Source organism: Budorcas taxicolor, chromosome 21 (genome assembly GCF_023091745.1).
Source record: "Budorcas taxicolor isolate Tak-1 chromosome 21, Takin1.1, whole genome shotgun sequence".
Lineage (NCBI taxonomy): Eukaryota > Metazoa > Chordata > Mammalia > Artiodactyla > Bovidae > Budorcas > Budorcas taxicolor.
Genome location: NC_068930.1, coordinates 61,930,049 through 61,952,180, shown reverse-complemented (window position 1 = coordinate 61,952,180; position 22,132 = coordinate 61,930,049). Strand labels below are relative to the sequence as shown.

Genomic DNA, 22,132 nt, shown 5'->3' with positions numbered 1-22,132 from the left:
CTTGCCTGGAGAATCCCACGGACAGAGGAGCCTGGAGGGCTATAGTCCATAGGGTCACAAAGAGGTGGACATGACTGAACGGCTGATACTAATACTTGTTCAAATTCAGCTTCAGGGGACCCATATCTAGAGAGTCTAACTCAGTTGGGAAGCAGGAAAGCTGTGTTTAATAAACACATCAAATGATTCTGACCAAGTGGACCTTGGAGCTACATTTGAGAAGTGCTACTAGAGGGATGAGAATAAGAAAGGAAATACTTCCAGGGTAGTTCAGTGGTTAAGACTCTGCCTTCCAATACAGGGGATGCAGGTTCATTCCTTGGTTGGGGAACTAAGATACCATATGTCGCAGTGTGCAGCCAAAAATTTTAAATAAATAAAACTTGGGAAAAAAAGAAGGGAAATATTTAATGAGGTGTCCAGAAGTGAGAGGAATAATTGCACACCCTTGGGTTCTTTGGTTAAAGGGGAGAAAAGCAAAAGTAAGTGTAGCTTTCAACATAGGCAAGGAAAAATAATTATATGTATACTATATCCATTCCTTTGGGAACAAGTGTTTCATCTTTGTTTAAATTCATTTCAAACTTAAATTAGAAGTGTTTCTTAAAAATGAAAACTACTATTAAGGGAGGCTGAGAATCACTGTGCCTGGAGGCACAGTGGGAGAGATGCCCAAATATCTCGGATGATTTAGGTGAAGTTCATTTGGAGAACAGTCAAAATGGCTTGGTGACTTTTGGATGTCCCTCCTAACCCCGAGAAATTCATGCTCTCCCTCAAGAAAGGTCAGCATCAAAGCCAAGAGTGTTCCCCTGACTCAAGTCCTCTGAAACTGACTCCAGCACTTCTTTAAACAGACTGTGCCTTGCAATTTCTTAGTCTTCTAATGGACTGAACAAAGTCACCACAATTCCAATTTAATAAACATGCAGAGGCACACATCATTTATTGAATCTTGTTAAAAAGGCATGATGCAAACAGACGTGCAGCTTGTCCTCATGAGGATGTATAAGGTCAAAGCTACATACAATGGAAGGAACCAGAGAATTAATCAAAATAAGGAAATTTTACATGCAATATTGTGCTCAGGAAATACAATTAAGTCTCAAGACCTATTCCTCTTAAGACCTGTTCCTCTTAGCACTACCAAAACAATTATTATATCATCCCCTCCTTCTATGAACAACAATTTCTTAATCTGTTCCTGCATTTTATAATTCCTAATACACTATCAGAAATAGTACACTATCAGAAATAGCTTTTATATGATTCTCAGCAAAAAAAAAAGTATAGTGGAAAGCCATTTTATAAAAGAGAAATCAAATTTTGCACAAGAATAACAACCTAATTATTAGGACTATGGCCTAAGTCACTTGACTTCATAACTAATGCTCTAGTCACTTAGTCACACAGTATTGTTTCAGTATCTCCTACATACGAGGCATTATTCTAGACGCTGGGACACAGCTGTGTATAAGACAGGCAAGTCTTTGTCTTTATGAAGCCTAAATGCTAGAATTGTGCTGTACAATATAGTAGCCACATGTGGTTAAATTTAAACTAATTAAAAGTAAAGTAGGCATAGTGGTAAGAATCTACCTGCCAACGCAGCAGACATGGGTTTGATCCCTCGTCCGGGAAGATTCCATGTGCCGTGGAACAACTAAGCCCATGAGCCACAACAACTGAGCCTGTGCTCTGGAGTCCACAAGCCATAACGACTGGGCCCTTGCCCTGCAATAAGAGAAGCCAGCGCACCACAGAGAAGAGTAGCCCCCGCTCTTTGCAACTAGAGAAGCCCCACATGCAGCAACAAAGACCCAGCACAGCCATAAACAAAAAATAAATCTTAAAAAGTAGGCTAAATTAAAAATTCAGTTCCTCTGTCTCATTAGATATATTTCAAGTGCTCAGTTCCCACATGTGGCTAGTGGCTAGTCTATTGAATAGCACAGAATTTTATATAACCTCTCCATGACTGCAGACAGTTCTGTTGCTATTCTAGAGAAAACAAATACCTGTGAAGAAATACAAAGTAGGGCAAGGGAATAGGTAGAAAATGATGGAAGGTCCTGTTTGAGCTAGAAGGTAAAGAAGGGCCTCTGGGAAGCCGTAATACTGGAGCTGAGACTTGAAGGGAGTGAGCAAGCAAATCATGTGACCATCTGCAAGAAGGGCTTGTGAGACAGAAGGAAAAAGCCTGAAGCAAAAGCAAAACCTGGTGCCTTTATGAAACTGCAGCAAGGCCAATATGAGCCTAGCAGAGTGAACGCTAGCAGAAGCAAGGGATGAAGTAGTAAGATAAGCTGGTGCCAGATAGCAAGGCAGAGGTGCTGAATTTGATTTGCTGGAGTGATGTGAAGCTACTAGTTGTTTTCAAGAAGGAAATGACATAATTTGATTTCCATGTTTGGAGGATAGCTCTGGCTTTTTGGTGGAGAGCAGGCTCTGGGAGGGCCAAGAGTAGAGGCTGGGAGACCAGCTCAGAAGTTATTGGATGCTGTCTACCTTTTTAAGGGGTACAGGGAAGGGAATCACCTGGGAAGAAAAAAAAACATTCTGATGCCAGTTCTGCTATATGACAGAACCATTTCCTGTGCTGCCTGGATTAGCAAGTGGCCTCTGTTTGTGTAAGCAGAGGTAACTGTGCTCCGTGAGACAGGGTTTGAGCATAAGATACCCATGCTGTCAGGTCATATCGGTTCAACAAAAGATACCATGACCCTGAAGTCTATGCAGCATTAAAATATATGCAAAGATTGGTAGATAAATAAAAAGTCATAGAGACAAGATTGCCCATCAACACTGAAGAGGTATTCTGTCAGGTTCTATGAGATCAAAACCTGGTATAACAGTTACTGTTATTATATGACACACTCTCGGGAAAAGTTCCCAAGCCCCAGCAGATGGCCCCTTATTTCAAGCAATATTTAAGATGATGAAATTTCAGGTCACCATGTAATTTTGAGCAGAATATTAGAAAGGGTGGCAATGAGATTTGACATGTCTGTCATTTGACTGTGTGTTTTTGGTCTGTTATAAACTGGTATAACATCAGACAACATTCAAAGACCATTATCATATGTTACGCCAAGGCCTTCACAACAAACACTGTGATGTAGACAGGAAAGTTATGATTATTTGCAAATTTACAGCTAAAGAAACTAAAGTTAGATAAGATTGTGAGATCTGCCAACAATCAAAGGACTACAATTCAGTGCTTCTGGATTCCTATTCCAAAATATTTCTCATAATTCAATATTAAAGCTTCTAAAGTATACTATTATATAGAATTGATGCTTTTGAATTTTGGTTGGAGAAGACTCTTGAGAGTTCCTTTAATTGCATAGAGATCAAACCATCAATTCTGAAGGAAATCAACCCTGAATATTCATTGGAAGGACTGATGCTAAAGCTGAAACTCCAATACTTTGGCCACCTGATGTGAAAAGCCAACTCACTAGAAAAGACCTTGAGGCTGGGAAAGATTGAAGGCAAAAGGAGAAGGGATGACAGAAAATGAGATGGTTAGATAGCATCACCAACTCAAAGGACATGAGTTTGAGCAAATTCCAGGAGATAGTAGAGGACAGGGAAGCTTGGCATGCTGCAGTCCATGGGGTCACAGAGATTGGGACATGATATAGTGATTGAACAACAAAAAAGTACAGCAATATCTACCTTACAAAAACAGTCATTAGCTAATAAAACATTTTATATATAAAATACTACTTAAATTCATTAATATCTTACATTGGTATTTTACTGTGTTTTTTTCCATTATATTTACTTATTAGTGTTTGAAAGATCATAGAACATAACATGCATCCTGTGTAGCAGCAGAAGAACAAAAAAATGATACAGGGCCAAAGGCTTAGAAACAGACATTCAATTAAATGATGCAATTGCTTTTAATTCCATGCAAAGATCTAAATGAACCTTTGTTATCTAAGGGTAAGTGACTTTTGAAGAAATTAAAGTTGGAAAAGAAACTAGATGAGACTACAGTTCAGGATACCAAGATACCACTAGAAGGATCTTTCACAGATTCAGTTGTTCAGCTTTATTATTCGCTTTAAAATAACGTATGCTACATCAAATAATGTTCATTTGGGACCTCTTTCCCTTTCCTCTGCCAACATCCAAACTTCAGTTTGGTGCACAATCACAGAACCTTCGTGGAAAAAGAGAGATTTCCATAGTGAAATGCAAATAACTTTCTCAATTCTTAATAATTCCTTTATATTTATATATATGTATATTACACAAAGCCTATTGCACACATATGGAATAAAAACTAGTGTATCGTAATATATATATAAGATATATAATCTTAATATATATACAATCTTAATATATATAAAATAAAAACAAGTATATCTTAATATATATAATATATTGTATATATATGTATATATAATATATACAAATGTATACATAAGATATATATTTACCAATATATTTCTTAATATATATACAAGGCATTAACAAAAAAAGGTTATGTCAAAGAAATTTTTATAATAAATTACACTTTGCTTTGCAGCACCTCAAAGGAGTTATTTAAAATAAAAGCACAGTACTTGATTTATTGACAAAAATGGCATAATAGATTTAACTGATATACATATAGGACTTTTCAACTGAAAGAGCTGCAATACCTCATTAGGTCTGCTTGAGAGTTCAGAGTTTCATCTCCTAAGTCCTTAACAATATCATCATTTAACACCTGAAAAACTGTCCATGTTATTACATTTGACCTTGCAAATACTGTACCAAAGAGGTTAAAGCTTTTTTGTCTTAAAGACTTTATCAAGTACTCAGAAAATACAATGACCTTTATCTCAGGCCTTAAATAAAAATATTCCCATAGAAATTAAATTCTCCCCTCTAGTTCTGGTCAGAAATTTTGAACACGGAAACAACTTCCCAAAATAAAACCAACATGGGTGCAAGCAACAGACGCACATTCTCACATCGATTCAGTTTGACATGATTAATCTGGAGCCCAATTCCCTCCATCTTTGGGTCTGTGTCCTTTTTATCTACTCTGGGAAAAAATAAGGACAAAAGAAACACCTGACTCATTTAACAGAATTTGGCTTTAAAGGTAAGTACCACAGCTTATTCTCAAAGATTGAAAGATGACAAAGATTGGCTACTGTTGAATCTCAGGAATGGTGACAAGAAATGAACCAGTCAAAACTAAGAGACTAAAAACCAGAGCAACCAAATAAATGAACCCGATCCGCGATTGCATTGAAGGAAGATGTGCCTGTTACATAAAAAAGATTGACGTTATTTAACCTAGAATAATTAAGCTAGAAATAACCTTAGAGATGGAACATTTTTTCTAAACCTCTCCTTCACAGTTAAAGAAAAATAGGGTCCCAGAGACAGAAATGCTTTGTCCCTACCCTTTAAATAAATACCAAGCTACTTCACTAACAAGCATTACAATTTTCACACAAATCTTATAAACTCAACTTACTATTTTGTTTCCCTCAGTTGGCAAGGCTCACACATTTAAATAAGTAAGGATTTCAACGTGACTACAGGCTATGTATTAGAGTACATTGCTAACTAAGTAGAAACTAATAATCTAGGATGAAGAAACAAGTTGCCAGTTGTCACATGCTCAGTCTCTCCTAAGTATAGCCCCAAGGGCCTGATATATGCAGTACCTCTTCCAAAATTATTATTTCTAAGGAGGAAGGATATAGTGAGTTACGCTCAGAAAGATACAGACCCACCTGCTGTTCTTTTCTTTTTAAAGTCTCTGCTTAAGTTTAACTGTCAACATACTTCTAAAAAAACATACAACTATACAACTCTAAGGCTGTATCCATGAGTAGTTGTCAATAGAGTTACACAGAATGAAAAAAGGGAACTAAATTAAATATTCTAAAACAGAATTAAATATTCTATTACTTGAACAGTATAATCAGTCTGCTCATTTTTAATAGCTATATAATTTAGGCAGAAGTCAGACTCTGTTTTAAAGATATGAAAATTATAATTCCACAGCTAAAATTAAATTCAAGTGTAAAACAAGCAAATGTGGCTCCAAGATACGTTTGTTTACCAATTGTTATTACAAAGGGGCAACTTTAATACAATCGTTAAGTGCATAACATTAAAACAGTAAAAACTGATCTCTAGGAATTGAATGTGACCAACACAGGCATTATTATAGAATGAGAGTTGAGAGAAGGAGAGAAGTAAACCAACACTTATTGAACACTAGGCATTACACCAGCACCCTACCAATGCTCCAGTCATCTCAATTGTCACAACAACCTTATGAGGCAGTATTATCACTATTCTCACTTTGCAAACAGAAAGGTTAGGTGACTTGCCTAAGCTCATACAGCTAGTTGGTAGCACAGCTGTGATTTGAATCTATATCTGTTTGATTCCTAAACCCATAATCTTTTCAGATTATCTACTGAAACATAGATTGATTAATCACGTATTTCTTTTCAAAAAATACTTTAGAAGGATTTTGATCATAAAAATCACAACCCAACTTCTTTTTTTTTTTCTCTGTTATCACATCTGGATAACAAGCCCACAGAAATAAGTTTATAAGAATGAAGCAGAATTCAAATTGAATCCATGTTCATAATAGTATCTGGCACATGAGTCGGAAGCTTTTGCTTTTTTCAAAGTGTTCTCATAAACTTTGACTCACTATGTCATCACAATGCTCTTGTGAGGGATAGCTGATACTATCATCATCCTGGAGATAAGGTTTAACTATATGAGCTGCCCCATCTCACAGAGCAGATTATGGACAGAAGTGAGACTACAGGATATCTAGATACCCTGACTCTATCCATTGTTCTTCCCAGCACACCCTGCTGCCTTCAGATGCAAAAGATAAGAATTTCTATGTCCCAGACAACATTTTGCTCCATTTTTTTTTCTAAAATTGGAAAAAATACTCTAATTTATATCTAGGAAATGTAGACGGTGCTTTGACTCATTCTTTCTTCCTATCCTGTAAGATCAAACTATGTGCATAAAATAATTCTAAGGTATTATTGTCTTTTCATGTCTTTGATGTTCACCATATTATTCATGCTAAGCGGCTGAATTTTAATCAAAGCACATGTATACAGCAGTGATTATAATCTTGAAAATCTACAAACCTAAAACAGCAAAAGCAATTTCCATTCACACATCATACAACACATAAAAATAATCTAGTATTAGGTAAGACTGAACTTACGTATAGCCATTGGTAGAAAAGATGTGCTAAGATATTCAATAATATCCTTGTGCAGAAACGGAGGAAAGGTAGCTAAGGTTGATATCATCGTGTAGGGCAAAGTACTCAGAATATCATCACTGAGAAAGGGGAGCAAACACGTAGTTGTATAAAAGATCGACTGTCCAAGGTCTACAAAACAAAATCAAGTAATTAGTCATTGAATATCCTGCATTTAACAAAAAAGCTAACTTTACATTTTAAACTTTTATGAATTGGTTTAAATTGCAAGCAACTATCACTCCCTTCTTTTAAGAGTTCTGTATAGCACCTGCACAGTATTTGATGAATGATAGAATTAAAAAATATAAATACAGTTGACTTGTGAACAACACAGGTTTGAACTGTGTTGGGTCCATTTTTGTACATAGATTTTTTTTTTTTCAAAAATTACAGTATCTGTAGCTCAGACGGTTAAGAATCCACCCGCCATGTAGGAGACTTGGGTTCAAACCCTGGGTTGGGAAGATCTCCTGGAGGAGGGAATGGATACCGACTCCAGTATTCTCGCCTAGAGAATTCCATGAACAGAGGAGCCTGGAGGGCTACAGTTCCATGGGGTCGCAAAGAGTCAGACACAACTGAGCAACTAACACTTTTGACTATTTTTTCATCTTCATTTTACAGATCTTTAAACTAAGTGTAGGAGGAAGTTTGTGGTCAATTAGAGAGCACAACAAATGGAACCCAAAGAACTAGGATTTGAGTCTTGATTCTATCCAAATGGTTTCAGCTCCCTGCCCTTGGGTGAGTCATTTATCAAATCCTTTGTTTTTGAGGCAGAGACAGCAGCAGAAATTCCTGATTTTTTACTGTTTGCAGGGTAAGGGCGAGGGGAGGTGGTCAGTACCTCTAACTCCTTGAGTTATTCAAAGGTCACCCGTATCTATGACATGAGCTTTTCCTCAACACTTTATCCATCTTCAGACATATTACTCCCTGATTTCATAAATCAAAAGCACTTTCACGTGATAACGAATCCTGATCCCTCCAGCATTCTTACCTCCATTACATTTTATACAAGATAACTGTGGCACAAAGATGTTAAATTATTTTCTCACGGAAAGTTTCAGAAAACTCAAGGGCAAGGCTGGAAATAAAAGCAAGCTATTTCTGCTCCATCAACTGAACAATCTTCCTACATCTGAAGTCTCAGGCAATGAGGTAATTGGCATCTTCCAGCACAGTGGCAGATTCAGCATACACCAACGAAAGGAAGCTGTAAACTAATACTGCACGACCCTGTACATTTAGTTATCAAATATCACAGAAGGACGTGCCCCCTAGTAGTAATGTTTCTATCAACATTTGTAAGTGATAGGAACAATACCTACCTCACTACATTAGGATTGTTAGGAGGTTTAAATGAACAAAACATAAAGTACCTAACATAGCACACAATTTGTGCTCCACAAGTATCAGTCATTACTATGAATATGAATATTATTACTATTATTACCTGCACAAGGAGTAAAAATAGAAGACATTCAAAAATCATAACTATTTAGCTTTAGAACGCAAGTAGACCAAACCACATCACACTGAGTATATGAGTATATATTTTCAGATTTCTGCAACTCACGTCATCAGCCAAGTCTTGACAATGAAAACTTTGATCATTTTCATATCCTTTATAAAAGAAATGATTAGATTTGTTTGCCTGGTAGCAGATTGAGCTTCTTAGTGCTATTTTGATTGCTATTTTGATGTTATTTCTGATTATCATTAGAGTTAATTTGCCCCCTCGACTGACAGCAGAGAGACACACTGCACACTGGGAGGTGAGGGTCAGTCGACCTTGGGCTCAGTCCGATGAAACAGAAAATTCACACGTGTTTTACTAAGAATTGATTGCAGCTGTGCACCATGGACACCTCAGCTGCATTTTAGTCTAGGTACAGAACACTGGCGCGGAGAGGAGCCTGAAGCCCCCCGGAGTAATTTTCATATGAGGAGGCTGAGGCCTGAAAATGGAAGTGTTTGCGCGAGATCACATGAGAATAAGCAGCTGAGCCACAGCAAAAGCGCAGTTCTGCTGGGTACACTACACTGCCCCACGCGAGGACACAGCCTGCAGCCCTCAAGGCAAGGGTTCTCCAACTCAGCGCATAGAGAAGTCTCCCAGAGAGACACTTAAAAATCCAGGTCCTCAGGACCCACCCCTCAGCCGTTCTTGTTTAAAAGTTTCAGCTCGGGAGCCAGAATTCTCTGCTTCCAGCTTCCTTGGAAATTCTGATGTTGTTCATACGGACCAAAGCAGCGTTGTACTGTTTTATGAACCTCTGAGGGATAGTCTAGTGAGTTTTTCCTACCTTCTAAGGTCTGTTATGCAGAATAAGAACACAGCCCATAGATAACAGGAAAGACGAAGGTCACAAAATAGCTGTGCATATAAGAGTAAAAATATAAATCATCTTCCCTGAAATTGTCACAATTTACACGTGAATTGCAGTTAGATGGGCTATAAGATACCAAACAGAATGCTTTTATCTTAATCAAGGAGCCCTAACAAGTGGCCCATCCCAGGGTCAGACAGGCAGTCACAGAGGAAAAGCACTGGCAAGTTCATCACCACAGTAAGCTCCAGCAATATTATATTCAGAGAGACATCACCTTTAAGTTCTCAACTGGGATAGGATCGCAACAAAAGCAACTAGGCTTAAAATGGCAGCAAAATTGCACAATAAACAAACTCACAAGTTTCTACATTTTTTTTATATTCACTGTAATACAGAATAGCAAATATAAAAAATTAATAATCATTTTACCACTTTTTTAAAAGCAGACTTTAAATGTTTGTTTAAGAACACATCTTACTAAATAAACCATGGAGCATTCTCTTAGGAGAGTTAGCCATAACTAAAAGACAAAATAACCCCCAACAACAACAACCCATTTCCCAAATTTCAACTTTTTGTGCAGTGAAACTTTGGTTATCATACCTCCATGGACCAAATTATCAGTGCTTTTAAAGTTAAGATAACTGACATATTAAAAGCTCATTTGCTGCAAAAAAAAAAACACTTTTTTCTCCCACATATAATACAGTAAGTCCCCTACATACAAACTTTCACGTTACAAATTTTCAAATATGCGAACGTGCCCCTGCATGCCAGCTGTGGTACTGTACTACTGTACTTTTCAAGGTACTGTTTAATAAGGTTTAAAATGCTCTCTTTATATCTGTGTGTTTGTTTTTTATGTATTATTTATGTGAAAAGTATTATAAACCTGTTACAGTACAGCACTATATAGCTATGACTGTGTTAGCTGGGTATCTAGGTTAACTCTGTTGGACTTATGAACACACTGGACTCACAAATGTGCTCTTAGAACATAACTCGTTCATATGTAGAGGACTTACTATATTTAATACTTAAGCAGTAGATATTACTGAGCTCCTTTTTATGGGTTAGAAGAATCCGGTAAGCATGCAAGCTAATGAAATTGACTAAAGACTGCAGAAAGGGGAAGAATTAAGCAAAGAAGCATGCTCTTGGGCTTCTGTCATAAAGCATCACTAATACATGTGTAATATACACCATACACAGCATGCATATACTATACACAGCATATAGCACCACTATACACTGTACCATGTGGTCAACATTTTCTAAAAACTACTGATAGTTAAATTTGGAAAAGTTCCTAGAGATTTCTACTTATCTAGCCTCTTGGGCTAGGAGACAGGAAAAACGAGCCCCAGGGAGATTCTGTGATTTGCTCCCCAAAATTACAGAATTAGTTAGTAGACTTGACGTGTCCTTCAAGCTCCACCTCTTACATTTTTCTGGGGGTGGACTAGTTTTTAAAACAACCCCCAAACCATAATTTCAACCAGTCTCCCTGATAAGCAGGTCGGGGTGAATAAGAAATTTCCTTTTATAGTTTTCCTCCTTTCTCAAGCCCATTACCCCCAGTGTAGACCCACTTGGATAACATCCCTCTGCCCATAAAACAGCAAAAAATGATAGAACAAATGATAGAAGCTATAATTAAGTTTCAGTGTAAGAAAGGCTTTAGCCACACAAAGACCTTTCAGGAAATGTACTATAGTAACAGCAAGGGTCTCCAGTATCCATAAGCACACATGTATATTTTCAAAAGGTTTGATTAAATGCTCACCATGTTGGCCATGCTGTAGCAAAGGAACTAGATCCAGGAGAGTCACCAAAGTCACGTAGAGGCCTTGATAGTCCAAAGAAGGGTAGTCTGACAAGTGAGCATCACGACTTTGCAGGCCACGTTCAGAGGGTGCATCTCGCAGGACGCTGTAAAGGAGGGAGCGAGTAACAGTAGGGTTGATGGAACTGACCTGCGGTCTTAGAGATGGGGTGAGTGGGAATGGCACAGGAAAAAGACACATGGTCATGGGCACTGTCAAATTGGAGGCATCTTGGTTTTCCTTCTTCCCTGTGCGGGACAAAATGCTGTTGGGGGGACAAAGAAAAAAAAGAGACAACAAAGACACAAAGAACAGCACATTACATTGAAATGACACTCTAAAACAAATAATAAAACACCAGATACATCCCACATAAGATGCAATTGCCACACCAGCAGCATCTACAAATCTAATACAGGTCACATAGCTTCATGCTCAGAGATATACCAATAATGTAAGATTTATTTTGTGGAAGTTGCATTGCATCTCATGTGTTATCTGGTTAGTAAGGAGCAAAAATATAAAAATGCATGTTTCAGTGCCAAACCCATGTTTTACGGTTTATTGATTTGATGAAGGAGGGGGTTTCCTAGAAGGAAAAATCATGGCTTTAATGAGTTAGGGCTTTTATTCCTAATTAAAAGGAGCTTTCAAAGCAAAGGAAGTTTTCAGCAAGACTGTCACAATCAGGTAAGTAAAAACCTGCAAAATATAGGTATGGCACTTGCAGAAACATGTTTTAGCAAAGAATAAACATGTGTGTTTATTAAGAAAGTCTTAAAAATCACATGTTTATTGCATCAAAATAATGTCTATATGTATATTATGATACTGTTTCATGACATTCTGTCAGTATCATTTGAGATAATGAAGTTTAAACAGGCATATGAATTTAGAAATAATACATATTTCTAAAATGTTAGCTAAACTACATTGGAAAAGCTATAAAATAATATAGAGTAGATGGTCCGTAGCATATGTTTGTGAACTAATGATAATGGTTATTTATGTGTGTTTTTTAAATTTTGCATGTTGGGGAGGAAACATTTTATTTTATGAATACGAACAGTGGTTTATTAAATAGTTACCTTCAAAATTCTAAAGACTAAGCAAGCAGTATCTGTCATATAGCTGCACATCATACAATAAGATCTCATATATTTCTGCTGCTACTTACGTTATTATTCAACAAAACTCACTAAAAACTAAAGGAAAGATAATTTACAAAGTTAAAAAAAGTTTAATGGGAATAAAAAGAAATTCTTTTAAAAAATTGGCTTTCTTTTAGCATTAATTTTTAAATAAAAACCTTTCAGGAAAAGCAATAAAGCAGAAAAGTTGTTAATTTAAAAATAGAAGAAATGATTGCTTAGCCATATGTTTAGGTTTTTTAAATTAGGCTATACTATTTAATCATTAAAGACAATAGCTATACATTATAATGATAATATCTGCTGCACTTACAAAGTGCTTTGATAGAGTACACGTCTATGTTAAACAAAATAGATACCAATTTAAAAATATCTCATTACATATTTTACACTTATTCTATGTGCATCAAACATTACTAAGTTCTTAGTTAATGATATTACATTTACAGTTTTACAATAGTGTGAAGAATTGGTTAGTGTCAAGCATGCTTGCTATTTCAAATTTATGTTTATTTTTATATACTCTTAGTGCAAAATATGTTACAATGTAAGAAAAATCACTACATGCTTTTTATTTTCCATGTGCCTAATTTACCTCGATTTCCTTTGTCTTCTGTTACCCAATGTCCAGGGGAAAAACAATTAATAATAATAAAAATAATTTCAGAATAGTTACGTTATACTTCTTAGCAATAAGTAGCTTAAGATTTAGAGTAATTTTTTTTTAATTTTTAAAGGGATTTAATATACCTTTTTTGTGTGTGATGTATTTAACTCTGTAGTCTTACACTTTACAATGGGATAATATCAACATTCCAGTTACCCCTGTCTGCCTACATCTACCATAAATACCATCAGATTTTCCATTAGATTTTATATTTTCATCATAAAACTCAATTATTCCTAAAAGTACCACCTTTAAATGTTAAATTCTTGATAAACCCACTCGTCAAAAATCTGTTTTAACCCTATAGGATTTTTCCCACTGAAAATTTCCTTAAAATCACAATGGAAATAAGTCAGAAATATTATTTACCAAACTTGAACCCTAAATCAGCCTACTACCAGCATCCTTCCAAAATTACAAGATGTGGCTCTTACAGAAGTGGCATAAAAAATAGTATTTTGCCTTAGAGAATAAAATTAGTTGTACTGCATACATTAATGCTTTTCTTGAAATAAGTACCTTGTTCTCATCAAACTTTTCCTTGGTGGGGGAAATATAACACATTATTTTTTTCAAATGTACAGTAGTATTTTTCCAAAGTTTGATATAATTTAACAAACACTAGTCACATCAACTTTGGAGGTTCTACCTTGATATTTTTCCCTTCCTGTCTATGCATGGTTCCCAAATGAGAGCAGCGCTAACTTCATAATATGCAGGGAGGGAAAAGGTCAGCACTGAAACAGTAAATTTCCCTCTCACTGCCTTTAAATTTAATAAGTAGGTGAGGTTGAGGAAAAAAAATGGCTGAAGATGAGTTATCTATGAAACCAGATTTAAATTACCATTCATGTTTCAATGTAAGGAAATGTTTTCATTTGTGGAAAAACTTAAGAAGGGCTTATGAATAAATGTACAATGCATTGTGATTTCATGATATTTTGTGAAGTTTACTCAGAAAAGAAAAAACAAAAAAACTTATTTCCCCAACCAAACTGTCTAACTTGGGAATGATAAAACCATCTTCCCCATCTGAGATTCTTTCCCAGAGGTCTGTACACCCAACCAAAAGAATATTAAGAATTAAGAATGCCCTGCTCAGAAGAGTTTGACCCAGCAGACAACTTTTCACCTTTCCTCTTCACTCTTGAGATCCTCATTATCAAGCATATACTTCCAACATAAGAGAAACCAAGAGAAGAACTCTGTAGTTTGGGGAAAGATGTGAAGTTGCCCTGAGGTATTTATAGCACAATAAATAAATAAATAAACTTTCTATGCCCAAGAATACTGGAATGGGTAGCCTATCTCTTTTCCAGCAGATCTTTACAAGCCAGGAATTAAACTGGGGTCTCCTGCATTGCAGGTGATTCTGTACCAACTGAGCAATCAGGGAGGCCCAAACTTTCTATAAGACTATGAATTTTGATATTTGAATTAGATCTACTCACATCACAAAATTTACTGGATCATACTATGTATGCTCTAAAGCTACTCTGTGGATTATAAATCATTCATTTGAAGGTCTATATGTTGTTCCTTGGAGAAGGCAATGGCAACCCACTCCAGTACTCTTGCCTGGAAAATCCCATGGATGGAGGAGCCTGGTAGGCTGCAGTCTATGGGGTCGCTGAGAGTTGGACACGACTGAGCAACTTCACTTCCACTTTTCACTTTCATGAATTGGAGAAGGAGATGGCAACCCACTCCAGTGTTCTTGCCTGGAGAATCCCAGGGACAGCAGAGGCTGGTGGGCTGCCGTCTATGGGGTCACACAGAGTCAGACATGACTGAAGCGACTTAGCAGCAGCAGCAGTAGCATGTTGTTCCTAAACCATTAGTTATTAGAATTCAGTCATGATTATTGAACTGAAACTAGAATCCCTTTTAAAGATTTTCTAAAGAGATGACAGCAAGTAGATTGCCCCAAACATAATGATTTTTTTTAAAGATGTGTGCGTTAGCAGTTTGAATGACACCAGAATGATGTAGGGGAAGGAATTCTAAAAGAATATTTGAAATAGGAAGACGAGAAGGAAGCTTTTAAATGCTCTACCAGTCAAAAGGCAAGATCCCTACAGAAGAACTTAGATGTTTAAAATATGGTCCCAGAGGGCTTCTAATATAAAATGGGAAGATTCCTATGTAGTGATGAGGAGCATTAAACTAGATGAAATTCGGCCACTTCTAAGGCTAAAAGCAAACAAAAAAACTAAACTCTGAAGCTGTGTATAAACTGTGTGTCCATTTCAACACGTAGATCCTTACTGATTTAAAATGAAGACAACTCATCACTCACACAAAATCTTACCCAGGACCCCTGGTCACTGCTAGATTAAGTAAATGCTATAGAAGAGTTTCTGTGATGGATGAAACTTGGACTAAAGTCAATTCAATTCAACAAAAACTGATTCCCTTCTAAGAATGGAACATTGCTCCAGGCTCAAGGGCTAGCAAGCTGGGTAATATAGAGAAACTGCCTTCCACTCCCCTACAGTTTGGGGAACCTCCATGAACTCTACTATGAGTTCAGTTATGAACTCAGTGTACCTGTGTGGACTGTTCAACTGCTGATATAGTCAATTAGGGTCTGCACATTTCTCCTCATATAATCTCTCCTTTCCTATGGATTAAATTAATTGAAGTTAAACATCTAGCCTAATCTCTGCCTTTGAAAATATATACAAAACTCTACTGAAATCACAGAGAGTTATGTGCATGCATGAATATCAAAGGACTATTACTCTAAAAATGCAATTCTGATGCTGCTGGAACTTCAGGTTGCGTATTTTATCTTCATTGAGAAAACCCAAATAGAAAAACAGAAGGTTACTGCGAGAATTCACCCTTAATGTTTTCTTGTTTCTTATAAAGAATCTGAATTCTAAAAGCAAGAAATATTAAATACTTCTGAATATATGTATTAAATATATGAAATGCAAAGGAAATAACCTTCTTTGTAAGTAGAGAACATTACTGTCAAAAAATCTTGGATACCAAATACTTAGACTGTCTAATTTGTCTTGAACTTTCTAATAGTATAAGTAAAATAAAGAATTTTATGATTGTTACATATGATAATATGTATGATTATCATGGACGTATAAACCAACAGTGAAAATGATCATAATTTGGTCTAGTACACAGAATAACAGTTGTAAATTCTGTATAACTGGAAATATTGGGAAGTAAACAAAAGACATGAAAATATTTTAAAAACTGAGGTTGTATGCAGGTGACGAAGTATGCAGGTCAAGAAGCAACAGAACAAGACATGGAACAACTGATTCCAAATTGGGAAAGTACATGAAGGCTGTATATTGTCACCCTGCTTATTTAACTTATATGCAGAGTACACCATGCCAGAGTACACCAGAGAAATGCCAAACTGGATGAAGCACAAGCTGGAATCAAGATTGCCGGGAGAAATATCAACAACCTCAGAAATGCAGATGGCACCACCCTTATGGCAGAAAGCAAAGAGAAACTAAAGAGCCTTTTGATTAAGCTGAAAGACAAGAATGAAAAAGCTGGCTTAAAACTCAACATTCAAAAAACTAAGATCATGCATTTGGTCCCATCACTTCATGGCTAATAGGTGGGGAAACAAGGGAAGCAGTGACAGACTTTATTTTGGGGGGCTCGAAAATCACTGCAGATGGTGCCTGCACCCATGAAATTAAAAGATGCTTGCTCCTTGGAAGAAAACCTATGAACAACCTAGACAGCACATTAAAAAACAGAGACATTACTTTGCTGACAAAAGTCCATCTAGTCAAAGCTACGTTTTTTCCAGTAGTCATGTATGGATGTGAGAGTTTGACCATGAAGAAGGCTCAACACTGAAGAATTGATGCTTTTGAACTGTGGTGTTGTTGGAGAAGACTCTTGAGAGTCCCTTGGCAAGCAAGGAGATCCAACCAGTCCATCCTAAAGGAGATCAGTCCTGAATATTCATTGGAAGGGCTGATGTTGAAGCTGAAACCCCAATATTTTGGCCACCTGATGCAAAGAACTGACTCCTTGGAAAGACTCTGATGCTGGGAAAGATTGAGGGCAGGAGGAGAAGGGGATGACAGAGAATTAGATGGTTGGATGGCATCACTGACTCGATGGATATGAGTTTGAACAAGCTCCGGGAGTTGGTGATGGACAGGGAAACCTGCTGTGCTACAGTCCATGGGGTCGCAAAGAGTCCGACACCACTAAGTAAGACACAACTGAGAGACTGAACTAACTGACTGACTGAGATAGGCCAAGAGAAGACAGAAAATGCCTTGGGTTCAGCCCACAAGTTGAAGCTGTAAGTATTAAAGCCCAACCAGTAACATGTTACATCCCTCAGTATCTACCCTCTTCTTCCCACTGGCTGTGTGTGTGTCCCACAAGCTGTCAACTCTGATCTACTAGCCACAACAAATTTCTGAGTGGGAGACAGAGCTAAAATCTCTGGCAACTGAAACACTATCCATATCACCTCAGATACGGCTCATAACTTCCAAAGGATGGTAAATCCTTCCACTAAGCACTTCCTTTCTTTCCTAGATCTCAAAGACAGCCCAAACTATATTTTATGAATTTATAATGGATGCCAGAAGCAGCAGAAGATATTAAGAAGAGGTGGCAAGAATACACAGAAGAACTATACAAAAAAGATCTTCACGACCAAGATAATCACCATGGTGTGATCACTCACCTAGAGCCAGACATCCTGGAATGTGAAGTTGAGTGGGCCTTAGGAAGCATCACTACAAACAAAGCTAGTGGAGACGACGGAATTCCAGTTGAGCTATTTCAAATCCTGAAAGATGATGCTGTGAAAGTGCTGCCCTCAATATGCCAGCAAATTTGGAAAACTCAGCAGTGGCCACAGGACTGGAAAGGGCAGTTTTCATTCCAATCCCAAAGAAAGACAATGCCAAAGAATGCTCAAACTACCGCACAACTGTACTCATCTCACATGTAAAGTGTGAGTAAAGTAATACTCAAAATTCTCCAAGCCAGGCTTCAGCAATACATGAACCATGAACTTCCAGATGTTCAAGCTGGTTTTAGAAAAGGCAGAGGAATCAGAGATCTAATTGCCAACATTTGCTGGATTATCAAAAAAGCAACAGAGTTCCAGAAAAACATCTATTTCTGCTTTATTGACTATGCAAAGCCTTTGACTGTGCGGATCACAATAAACTGTGGAAAATTCTGAGAGATGGGAATACCAGACCACCTGACCTGCCTCTTGAGAAACCTATATGCAGGTCAGGAAGCAACAGTTAGAACTGGACATGGAACAACAGACTGGTTCCAAACAGGAAAAGGAGTAGATCAAGGCTGTATATTGTCACCCTGCTTATTTAACTTATATGCAGAGTACATCATGAGAAACGCTGGGCTGGAGGAAGCACAAGCTGGAATCAAGATTGCCAGAAGAAATATCAATAACCTCAGATATGCAGATGACACCACCCTTATGGCAGAAAGTGAAGAGGAACTAAAGAGCCTCTTGATGAAAGTGAAAGAGGAGAGTGAAAAAGTTGGCTTAAAGCTAAACATTCAGAAAATGAAGATCATGGCATACAGTCCCATCACTTCATGGCAAATAGATGGGGAAACAGTGGACAGAGTGGCTGACTTTTATTTTTCTGGGCTCCACAATCACTGCAGATGGTGACTGCAGCCATGAAATTAAAAGACACTTATTCCTTGGAAGGAAAGTTATGGCCAACCTAGACAGCATATTAAAAAGCAGAGACATTACTTTTCTGACTAAGGTCCGTCTAGTCAAGGCTATGGTTTTTCCTGTGGTCATGTATGGATGTGAGAGTTGGACTGTGAAGAAGGCTGAGCACCGAAGAATTGATGCTTTTGAACTGTGGTGTTGGAGAAGACTCTTGAGAGTTCCTTGGACTGCAAGGAGATCCAACCAGTCCATCCTAAAGGAGATCAGTCCTGGGTGTTCATTGGAGGGACTGATGTTGAAGCTGAAACTCCAATACTTTGGCCATCTGATGAGAAGAGTTGACTCATTTGAAAAGACCCTCATGCTGGGAGACATTGAGGGCAAGAGGAGAAGGGGATGACAGAGGATGAGATGGCTGGATGGCATCACCGACTCAATGGACATGAGTTTGGGTGGACTCCAGGAGTTAGTGATGGACAGGGAGGCCTGGGGTGCTGCGGTTCATGGGGTCGCAGAGTTGGACACAACTGAGTGACTGAACTGAACTGAACTGAATGGATGCCAGCATTCCCAAAGGCCAAACCAAGTTTTTACTAAAAGAATTATCACTGGAATATGATAGCTAGCAATAATAAGGAGAAGAAGCATAGCCTAACTGTTCAAAGCGTATACTGCGGCTTAGGAGTCCCAGGGTCAAATCCTGGTTCCAGTGTTCACCAGATATGTAACTTGGGGCAATTTATTTAACCACTATGTCATTATATGTAGAATAGCTATAATAGTATCCTTCTTTCATAGAATTATTATGAGGGGTTAAATGAGATGTAAAGTGCTTAGAACAGTATTTAACATATAATTACTATTGTGTATTATAATATTGCTGTGATAATAATAGCTATATAAATATAGCTATAATAATAAGAGCTAATGGGTTAGTACTACCATTTGTAGTGATTGTTGATGTTATCTCCCTTTGAGGGACTCAGTTTTATCAAATCTTTTTCAATAGCCACTTGAAAAAACTGTTTTAATACCAGTTTCACCATTAAAATGTTACCATCCATGATCATATTCTAATCATCCCTTACTCAAGAAAATGGAATCCTCATGTCTTGCAAAATGACTTCAATATGCTAAATTTCTTAATTTTTTGGCACCATGACTAAGACCTAAGCAGCAAGCTTTGAAGTGCCAACTAGGATGTCACAGTTTCTTTGCAAATGGAATTCAGAATTTGCTTCCTACTGAAAAGTGTCTCTCACTTAGAGAGCTTTCATAATTTGTGATAAAGGAAAGTGTTTCCCGTTGAGAACTCTGACCTCAAAGACAAAAGGAGAATTTAAGAGAACAGAATCGGATGCTTTGGTGCACAACCTTATCTGATTATTACTGCGAAAACTGAGCTAATTAGTCCACTGCTATTGGAAGAGAAATGTTCTGTAACAAGGTCCAAAACTTACTATGCAAGTAAGAAATCTACAAATCGGATAAACAGGATCCATTTAACACAGAACAGGGACACTAAGGATTCTAAAGAAGAGACATTTCAAAGAAGAACACAGAGATTGTGGCAGTGAAGACTAGAAGCTGACTTGACCTAGTAAGGCTTCTTTCTACAGTGTTCATTTCCACTGCCCAACTCCTGCAACCTTCTCAGCCCCCCGAGGCTTTGCCTCAGACTGTTGGGAAGTCCAGTGTCATGATGGCCTTTCTGAGATGGTAGTCTTTCCCTAATACATGTCCTACAAAACTTTTGCTCTTAATAGAGATGAAAGAAACATTTCCCAAATCAGATTTGGAGTGTGAAGATCATAATAATGAAAGAGACCAAGCCTTAGGATCTAATGGAAAGTGAAGTGTGCTCTCATCTCTTTGATGTTATGTCCCCGGCAACAAAGTCTTTACCTGAAAGGCTCACCTTTGCCTGCCTGTTTTCCCTAGTGCTTCCCTGGCTTCCCTGGTGGCTCAGATGGTAAAGAATCTGCCCACAATGTGGGAGGACCTGGGTTCTATCCCTGGGTCAGGAAGATCCCCTGGAGGACAGAATGGCAACCCACCCCAGTATCCTTGCCTAGAGAATTGCACGGACAGAGGTGCCTGGCAGGGTACAGTCCATGGGGTCCCAAAGAGGTGGACATGACTAGCCATTGTTGTTTTGTTGTTTCCCTATTAAGAATTGTAAGGCAGATGGGTTCCCCCTGTCTCTACTTTATCGTCAAAGCAGACAATAGAAAAAGGGCTGCCATGGTTTTGTTCCTGTCCTTCATGTAGATTATAAACCATATTGAACACTTGAAGTGTTACATGGATTAGAAATAATTGTATCATCAAAAATTATACTCTGAGAAATAGGAAATACTGCTAATGAACTTAAATGCTTCATAATTCTGATTTTCTTTAAGACCATTAGTGTTTTCTGTTCTTCATTATAAGCAATATAGGTTCTCCTTTTAATTCCACTCTATATTAGTGCCAAACATAACTTTCATCACCATGTGAATCTCTTGAAAAGATGTTCAGCTGAGGAAAGCAGGCAGTAGCCATTTATTTCACTTAGGCCTCTGATCTCATCTGCTATATACACACCCAGAAAGCTTGAGTTCAGACTCTTCTGGCAGAGCACTAGAAAACATAAAGCCCTTTAAAACTTCCAGTTCAATAAAAATTTAAGTCCCAATCAATTCAGAACTACCTAATAATTCTTTCAAAGTACAGGATATTTTAAAGCTTACCTTAACAAGGTCTGAGAAAAGTATTTCAGGGTGTTTGCAATATCTGTTCCTGAAGGTACAGGATAAATGTTGTGGAGGACCCGGTTATGATATTCCTGTAAGTACCGGATCTTGGAAGCAACTAGATAAAAGCAAAAAAAGAAGAAGAAGAAGAATCATCTTGTAATATGTATTAGGCATGCAGCACAGGAATTTAATCAGTATCTTAAGAAAAATATGTACATTTTTACTGGAATTCTATGATGGAGACAGTTATAAAAGCCCTTTAATTACTTGTAATTGTATTCAGCACACAAAATTATTTTTAGTTATCTGGCTTAACATTCTATTCACAAATTAGCCATTACTTTTTATAACTAAGAAAGGCAGTACTCCAAATCATCTTATAATCATCCCCATTAGCCTATTATTAGCAAAATAATAGTGGATATATATCTCTGCCAACAGAGAAGGTCTCTCACATTGAAGAA

The 22,132-nt window shown here is 37.4% G+C and overlaps 1 protein-coding gene across 1 annotated transcript in view; it reads right to left on the bottom strand.

The window, feature by feature from the left end:
* Positions 1 to 21,775, bottom strand: part of UNC79 (unc-79 homolog, NALCN channel complex subunit) — a 225,599-nt gene extending 203,824 nt beyond the window's left edge. The window contains exons 1-3 of the mRNA XM_052659741.1: positions 21,663 to 21,775; positions 11,396 to 11,700; positions 7,232 to 7,402 (exon numbers count right to left, since the gene is read on the bottom strand). Of these exons, the coding sequence (XP_052515701.1) occupies positions 7,232 to 7,402; positions 11,396 to 11,642 (418 nt within the window). The 5' untranslated portion in view covers positions 11,643 to 11,700; positions 21,663 to 21,775. The remainder of the gene's footprint in view (positions 1 to 7,231; positions 7,403 to 11,395; positions 11,701 to 21,662) is intronic.
* Positions 21,776 to 22,132: the final 357 nt, after the last annotated feature.